This window comes from Haliaeetus leucocephalus, unplaced genomic scaffold (genome assembly GCF_000737465.1).
Source record: "Haliaeetus leucocephalus isolate CR32 unplaced genomic scaffold, Haliaeetus_leucocephalus-4.0 Scaffold1000, whole genome shotgun sequence".
Taxonomy (NCBI): Eukaryota; Metazoa; Chordata; class Aves; order Accipitriformes; family Accipitridae; genus Haliaeetus; species Haliaeetus leucocephalus.
The window spans coordinates 1,553,157-1,561,312 of NW_010973436.1; the positions used below are offsets into that span (position 1 = coordinate 1,553,157).

Genomic DNA, 8,156 nt, shown 5'->3' on the forward strand with positions numbered 1-8,156 from the left:
GGGGTATTGCCCTGGGTGGGGGATATTGCCCTGGGGGCAGTGCCAGGGCTGTGTTGTCCCCCCCGGGGTGCGGGGGGCACTGACGTCCCTCTCGGCAGCTGAGCGAGGGGCAGGCGGAGGCGGGCGTCTGGCAGGGGGGCTCCCGCCTGGCCTGGCTGCGGCTGCCCCACACCAAGGTCAACGATGGCGACTGGCACCACCTCCAGCTGGAGCTGCGGGGGGCCCCTGGCCGCCCCCCCCCCGCCACCCTCCTCCTCCTCGCCCTCGACTATGGCCGCCACCAGGTAGGCTGGGACCTCCGGGGTGGGGGGGGGGAAACTGAGGCACGGAGCTGGCACACCTCTCTGCTCATCCCATGGGTGCCACCATGACACCCATGGGTGTCTAAGTGCCCCCCCCGTGCCCGCAGGCGGTGGCCGACGTGGCCGGGGAGCTGCAGGGGCTGCGGCTGCGGACACTGAGCGTGGGGGGGATGGCGGGTGACGGCGGCACCGTGGAGCAGGGCTTCCGTGGCTGCCTGCAGGTACGGGCACGGGCAGGGGGTGTTGGGTATAGGGCAGGGGGACACGGGACATTGGGCGTATGGGCAGAGAGGTGGTGGCAAAGGGACGAGGGGGTATGGGCTTGGGAACTCGGCATAGGGCGTGGGGACATGGGTATGGTGGGGGGGCACGGGTATGGGGACAGGGACGTGGGCGTGGAGCGTGGTTAAGGACACAGGCACGGGGCATGGGGACATCAAATAGGGACAGGGACACAGGGGCATGCATACGGGTGTATGGCATAGGGACATGGGATGTAACAGGCAGGGGGACATTGGTTGCATGTGGGGACACGGGCATGGGGACATGGGCACAGGGACATGAGTATGGGCACAAAGCATGGGGACATGGGACATCTGGGCACAGGGACATGAGGCATGGGGACAGGGGGCGTATGGGCACAGGGGTGGTGGGCAAAGGGACAGGGGGGTATGGGCTTGGGGACGCGGCATAGGGCGTGGAGACACGAACACGGCAGTGGGGGCCAGGGGCATGGGCACAGGGACATGGGAACATGGGCACAGGGTATTGGCATGGGGACATTGAATGGGGACATGGGCGTATGGGCACAGGGAATGGGAACGTGGGACACATGGCAGTGGGATGTGGGGACATGGGGACGTGGGCACAGGGATGTGGGTATGGGCACAAGGCACAGGGACGTGGGACGTTTGGGCACAGGGGATGAGCACAGGGACATGGGTACAGGGACATAGGACGTGGGGATGGGGGGCACATGGGCACGGGGCTGTGGGGGCACAGGGACACGGCCCTGGGGCTGGGCATGGGGGCAGGGATGTGGGCACGGGCATAACTCCTGGGGCAGGGCTGGGGGTACGTTGATGTGGGGACGGGGTGGCATGGAGGGGGGGGGCCGGATTCTAGCGAGGGAAACTGAGGCACAGCAGGAGGGGTGACGATGTGGTCGTGACGCAGGGCGTGCGTGTGGGCGAGACGGCGGCCAGCGCGGTGGCACTGAGCGTGGCGCAGGCGGCGCGGGTGAACGTGGAGGGGGGCTGTGCCCTGCCCGACCCCTGCGACTCGGGGCCCTGCCCCCCCCACAGCTACTGCAGCGACGACTGGGACAGCTTCTCCTGCCGCTGCCACCCCGGTGAGTGCCTGGGGACACCCTGCACTGCCACCCCTCACTGTCCCCTGGGCACTGCCACTCCTGGCACTGCTGCCATTGCCATGGCCACCTTCCCTGGGCACTGCCACCCCCTTTATCACTGTCCTCAGGGCACTGCCATCCTCCCTGGACCCCCCCCATCATTGTCCCCAGGACACTGCCACCCCCATCACCACCTGCAGGGCACTGTCACCCTCCCTGGGCACTGCCACCTCCTTGTCACTGTCCCCAGGGCACTGCCACCCTCCCTGGGCACTGCCACCCTCCCCGGTGACACCCCCTCTCTACAATGTCCCCAACCATGCCCGTCCTCGTGCCCAGGCTACTTCGGTGACAGCTGTGTCAGCGCTTGTGCCCTCAACCCCTGCCAGTCCCCAGCCACCTGCGCCCGCAAACCAGGCTCGGTGCATGGTTACACATGCGAGTGTCCCCAAGGTCACTTCGGTCCCTACTGCGAGCACAAGTGAGTGGCAGCGAGGGATGGGCACGCGCGAGTCGCACTCGCACATGCCCGTCCCTCTTGCTGAGTGTGTGAGGGGGCATGGTGGGTGTGCAAGGGACAGGGTGGGCACAGTGGCTGTGCAAGGGACATGATGCCTATGCAAGTGGCAGGGTGGCCGTGCAAGGGGCACAGTGGGCACAGGATGGGCACGGTGCCCGTGCAAGGAACACGCTGCCCGTGCAAGAACCATAGTGGCTGTGCAAGGGGCAAGGGACAGGGTGGGCATGGGACAAGCAGGGTGGCGGTGCTGGATGTGGAGGCCGTGCCACGCTGTGCCACATCGTGCGATGCCACCCGGGCAGGGAGGCCCAGCCGTGCCCGCGGGGGTGGTGGGGCCACCCCACCTGCGGCCCCTGCAGCTGCGACGTCACCAAGGGCTTCGACCCCGACTGCAACAAGACGACAGGCGAGTGTCGCTGCAAGGTGAGTCCCCGTCCCCAGCGTCCCGTGCCCACGGTGACCCCAGGGGGATGGTGGCAACCCCCCCGAATGGTGCCACCCATCACCCCCCCCAGGAGAACCACTACCGCCCAGCGGGCAGCGACTCTTGCCTGCTCTGCGACTGTTACCCCACCGGGTCCCTGTCCCGCCTCTGCGATGCCACCAGCGGGCAGTGTCCCTGCAAGGCCGGCGTCATCGGCCGCCACTGCGACCGCTGTGACAACCCCTTCGCCGAGGTGACGGCCAGCGGCTGCGAAGGTGGGTGATGGGGCCTGGGTGCCACCATCAATCTGCTGTCACCCTTCTGTCACCCTGGATGCCAGTGACCGAGTGCCACTGCTGTCACCCTGCTGAACCCCTGTGTCACCTTGCTGTCACCCTGGGTGCCAGCGACCAGGTGCCCCTGCTGTCACCTTGCTGTCAACCTGTGTCGTCTTGCTGTTACCTTCCTGTCACCCTGGGTGCCAGCAACCAAGTGCCACTGCTACCACCCTGCTGTCACCCTATGTCACCCTGCTGTCACCCTGGGTGCCAGCGACCAGGTGCCACTGCTGTCACCCCAGCGTGATGCCCTGCTTTGCCCCACAGTCAACTACGACAGCTGTCCCCGTGCCATCGAGGCCAGCATTTGGTGGCCCCGCACCCGCTTCGGGCTGCCCGCCGCTGCCCCCTGCCCCAAGGGATCCATCGGTAGGTGGGGGGATGTGAGGACGGGGTGGGGGGTGGCACCGTGGTGGCAACGCTGAGATGGGGGGAACACAAGACCATGGCACTGCTGAGACAGGGACAGGGGTTGTGACACTGTGGTGGCACTGCTGGGACAGAGCTCCGGGGGGGGTGACGCTATGGTGGCACTGCTGGGATGGGATGGGGGCGGTGACACTGCGGTAGCACCACTGGGATGGGGTCAGGGAGGCAACACCATGGTGTCGCCACTGAGTTGAGAGGGGATGACACCATGGTGGTACTGCTGGGAGAGGGAAGGGGGGGTGACAGTGTGGTGGCACTGTTGGGATGGGTTGGAGGTGGTGACACCACAGTGGCACCACTGGGACAGGGCTGGGGGGTGACACAGTGGTGGAATCACTGGGACATCATGGGGGGAGGTGACACCATGGTGTCACCGCTGAGGTGGGGCGGGGGGATGACATGGTGGTGGCACTGCTGGGATGGAGCTGGGGTGGGGTGACTCTCTGGTGGCACTGCTGGGACAGGACAGGGGGGTGACATGGTGGTGGTGGCAGAGCTGGGATGGGGCTGGGGGGGTGACGCTCTGGTGGCATTGCTGGCACGGAGCTAGGGTGGAGTGACCCGGCAGTGTCACCGCTGGGCCAGGGCAGGGGTGGTGACACCACGGTGTCACCACCGGGCCACCGTCCCCGCAGGCACAGCAGTCCGACACTGTGATGAGCACAAGGGCTGGCTGCCCCCCAACCTCTTCAACTGCAGTTCCCTGGCCTTCGCCGCCCTCCGGGCCTGGGTGAGCGTCCCCGGGGGCGGGGGACGATGGGGGGACGGGGACGTGGGGACGGTGACGATGCCACCACCGCCTCCCCGCTAACGATGCCGCCCGCCAGGCGGAACGACTGTCGCGGAACGAGTCGGCACTGGACCCGGCGCAGTCGCGGCGCGTGGCCCTGCAGCTGCACGATGCCACCCGCCGCACGGCCGCCTACTTCGGCAGCGACCTGCGCCTGGCGTACCGGCTGGCCAGCCGCCTGCTGCAGCACGAGAGCGCCCAGCGCGGCTTCCGCCTGGCCGCCACCCAGGACGTCCACTTCACCGAGGTGGGGCCCGACGCCGGGGCGATGGGCACCCTTGTGGTGGAGGGGGGTGTTGGTGCGGGAGCTCAGACGCCAGGGTGATGGGCACCCTCATGGGAAGGGGGGGGGTGTTGGTGCAGGAGCCCAGACGCCAGGGTGATGGGCAGCCTTTTGAAAGGTGCCAGGGCACCTCCTCCATGCCTTAATCTGCAGGGGAGCGTGGGCTGGTGGAGGAGGCCTGACACCAGGGTGATGGGCACCCTCGTGGGTGGGTTGGTGCAGGAGGCTGGATGCCAGGGTGATAGGCAGCCTTTTGGAAGGGGGTGCATGCTGGGTCAGGGCATGGCTGGGAGCAGCTGGCAGTGCCAGGGTGCCCCCTCCATGCTGTGATTCACAGGGCAGCATGGGCTGGTGGAGAAGCCCAGATGCCAGGGTGATGGGCACCCTCGTGGCAGCGGGGGGGGTGGGCCTGTGTCTGCAGGGTGATGCTTGGAGAGGGGTGGATGGTGGGGCTGGCTGGCAGTGCCAGGATGCCCCCTCCCCTTGAGCTGTAATGGAGCATGGGCTAGTGGCAGGAGGCCCGACACCAGGGTGATGGGCACCCTTTGGAAATGGAGTGCATACTGGGGCAGGGAGTGCCTGGGAGCAGCTGGCAGTGCCAGGGCACCTCCTCCATTCCCTGCTCCCCAGGGAATCGCTGAGCTGTAGGTGGGGTGGGCTCAGTGCTCCCTTTCATAAGCCCAGATGCCAGGGTGATGGGCACTGCCTCACCCACAGATGGGGGGGGGTTTACAGCATACCTGGCACCAGCTGTCTGTGCCAGGGTACCCCAGCCCACAGAGCCTTGCAGGGAAGCGAAGCAGAGAGAGGGAGGGAAAAACCCTGCCCAGATGCCAGGGTGGCAGGCACCCGGCAGCACTGCCCACCCCTGCCCGTCCCGGCAGAACCTGCTGCGGGTGGGCAGCGCCCTGCTGGACACCAGCAACAAGCGGCACTGGGAGCTGATCCAGCAGACAGAGGGGGGCACGGCCTGGCTGCTGAAGCACTTCGAGGACTACGCCAGCGCCCTGGCGCAGAACATGCCCCAGACCTACCTCAGCCCCTTCACCATCGTCACCCCCAACATCGGTGAGCGGGGACACCCCCCCAGGGATGGGGACATGCGTGTGCCTGGGGGACGTGTGCCTGAGGACGTGGGCATGGGTGTGCCTGGGAACACGTGTGCTCGGGGGACATGATGTGTGCCCAAGGACATGTGTGCTGGGGACATGGACATGTGTGTGCCTGGGGGACATGCGTGCACCTGGGAACATGTGTGTGCCCAAGGACACCTGTGCATGTGGCGACATGGGCATGTGTGTGCCCAGGGTTGTGGGTTCCTGTGTGCCGAGGGATGGGGACATGCATGTGTCTGGGAGCATGTGTGTGACCAGGGACACATGTGTGACTAGGCTTGTGGGTGTGTGTGTGCGCCCAGGGGACGTATGTCCCAAGGGACATGTGTGTGCCTGGTGACATGGACATGAATACCATACCCTCCGCTACATGTACCCAGGGACACACGTGTGCCCAGGATCACGGGCATTTGTGTGTGTGTGCACAAGGGATGCTGCCACAAGTGTGCCCAGGGGACACGTACCCAGGGACCTGCACTGTGGGTGCCAGCACCTGTGGGTGCCAGGGTCCGTGCTGGGCACACAGGGTGCCAGGGGCTGTGGGTGCCAGGGGCTGTGGGTGCCAGGGGCTGTGGGTGCCAGGGGCTGTGGGTGCCGGGCACACAGGGTGCCGCAGGGCCCCTGGGTGACACAGTGCCGCAGTGGTGTCGGTGGTGCGGCTGGACAAGGGCAGCTTTGCGGGCGCCCGGCTGCCACGCTACGAGGCGCTGCGGGGGGAGAAGCCGCCCGACCTGGAGACCACCGTCATCCTGCCAGACAGCGTCTTCCGGCCCCCCGAGGGCAGGCGTGAGTCCCAGTGGGGGGAAATGAGGGGACAGGGGGAGCTGGCACAGGCTGGGGGGGTGGGGGAGACCCCAGCACAACCGTGGGCTGGCAGGGTTGGGGACCCCAGCGTGGTGCTGGCAGGGTTGGGGACCCTGTTGCATCCATGGGGCTTGCAGGGTTGGGGGGACACCCGTTTGGCCATGGGGCTGGCATGACTGGGGACCCTGGCACGGGGCTGGGAGGGTTGGGGACCCCAGTGTGGCAGTGGGCCTGGCAGGGTCAGGGGGACCCTGGAATGGGGCTGGCAGGGTTGGGGATCCTGGCATGGACAAGGGGTTGGCAGGTTTCGGGGCGGGGATCCTGGTATGGCTGTGGGACTGGCACAGCTGGGGAGCCTGGCATGGGGCTGGCATGGATGAGGGGACCTCAGCGTAGCCATGGAGCTGGCAGAGCTGGGGACCCTGGTGTGGCCATGGGGCTGGCAGGGTTGGGGACACTGGCGTGACCATGGAGCTGGCAGAGCATCATGCCAGACCCCTGCCCGTGCACCCCAGACCCCTCTGCTGGGCACGGGCAGCCACCACAGGGCACGGGTGGGCAGGAGGAGGAGGAAGGGGAGGATGAAGAAGCTACAGAGGAGGAGGAGGAGGAGGAGGAGGAGGATGAAGAGGAGGAGGTGACCCTGGTGACCCGGCACAAGCGCCACCCGGCACTGGGCGAGGGCCAGGCCATCGCCAGCGTCATCATCTACCGTACCCTGGCCGGACTCCTGCCCGAGCAGTACGACACCGACAAGCGCAGCCTCAGGTACCCGCGGGACCAGGGGGCAGTGGGGGGGCCAGGGCATGGGGGCACAGGGGGCTGGGAGGGTGCCCGTGGGGTGCCAGGGCACAGCGGGTCACCGAGAAGTGTGACAGGGTACCCACGCCTGGGTGGGGACCCTGACTCTGGTGCACCCCAGGGTGCCCAAGCGCCCTATCATCAACACACCGGTGGTGAGCATCAGCGTGCACGCGGGGGGGGCACGGGCACCGCGGGCGCTGGCGAAGCCCATCACCCTCCAGTTCCGGCTGTTGGAGACCCAGGAGCGCTCGAAGCCCATCTGCGTCTTCTGGAACCACTCCCTGCTGTGAGCCGGGGGGGGGCGACAGGGACAGGGACAGGGACACCCCTGGGTGGGGATAGGGGACATGGGGACAGGGTGGGGTGGGTGCCCCGACGGGCAGGGAGGGAGGGGGTGGCACATGGTGATGGGTATGGCTGGTGGTGCGGGGATGGGGCGGCCTTGTCCCTGGGGATCACGGGTGGGTGATGGGGATGGGGTCGTGCTGGGCAGCTCAGACCCTGGGGGGTATCAGGGACAGGGTGCTGGTGGGTGTCCCTGGGTGGGGTGGGTGTCCCGGGTGGTGGCTGAGGGTGCCGGTGGGTGTCCCTGTGTCCCCGGGTGGGGTGGGATGGGTGTCCCAGACGGTGGCTGAGGGTGCCGGTGCAGGGCGGGCGGCACGGGTGGCTGGTCGGCGCGGGGCTGTGAGGTCGTCTTCCGCAACCGGAGCCACGTCAGCTGCCAGTGCCACCACCTGACCAGCTTCGCCGTCCTCATGGACATCTCCCGCCGTGAGGTGGGACACGGGGGACCCGGGGCATGGGGGTGACCCGGGAACAGGGCCCTGGCGTGGGGACATGGGGCACACGGGGGATGGGGCTGGCAGGGGGACACGTGGGGACCAGGCTGGGCGGGTGGTGCCATGCTGTGGGCAGGGCTGTGGGGTGGAAGGGGCGGGGCTTGTGAAAAGGGGGAGGGGACAAGGAGGTGGGTGGGGCTTGGCAGAAGGGGCGGGG

The 8,156-nt window shown here is 67.6% G+C and overlaps 1 protein-coding gene across 1 annotated transcript in view; it reads left to right on the forward strand.

Annotated features, from left to right (window-relative positions):
* The window catches only part of CELSR2 (cadherin, EGF LAG seven-pass G-type receptor 2), a gene marked incomplete at its 3' end in the record, with an annotated part of 23,724 nt that overhangs the window by 9,377 nt on the left and 6,191 nt on the right, over positions 1 to 8,156 (forward strand). Inside the window, exons 8-21 of the mRNA XM_010584768.1 lie at positions 99 to 284; positions 410 to 523; positions 1,479 to 1,653; positions 1,993 to 2,134; positions 2,476 to 2,596; positions 2,689 to 2,872; positions 3,203 to 3,304; positions 4,000 to 4,094; positions 4,192 to 4,401; positions 5,322 to 5,505; positions 6,195 to 6,338; positions 6,944 to 7,124; positions 7,279 to 7,446; positions 7,810 to 7,936. Coding sequence (XP_010583070.1) covers positions 99 to 284; positions 410 to 523; positions 1,479 to 1,653; positions 1,993 to 2,134; positions 2,476 to 2,596; positions 2,689 to 2,872; positions 3,203 to 3,304; positions 4,000 to 4,094; positions 4,192 to 4,401; positions 5,322 to 5,505; positions 6,195 to 6,338; positions 6,944 to 7,124; positions 7,279 to 7,446; positions 7,810 to 7,936 — 2,133 coding nt within the window. The remainder of the gene's footprint in view (positions 1 to 98; positions 285 to 409; positions 524 to 1,478; positions 1,654 to 1,992; positions 2,135 to 2,475; positions 2,597 to 2,688; positions 2,873 to 3,202; positions 3,305 to 3,999; positions 4,095 to 4,191; positions 4,402 to 5,321; positions 5,506 to 6,194; positions 6,339 to 6,943; positions 7,125 to 7,278; positions 7,447 to 7,809; positions 7,937 to 8,156) is intronic.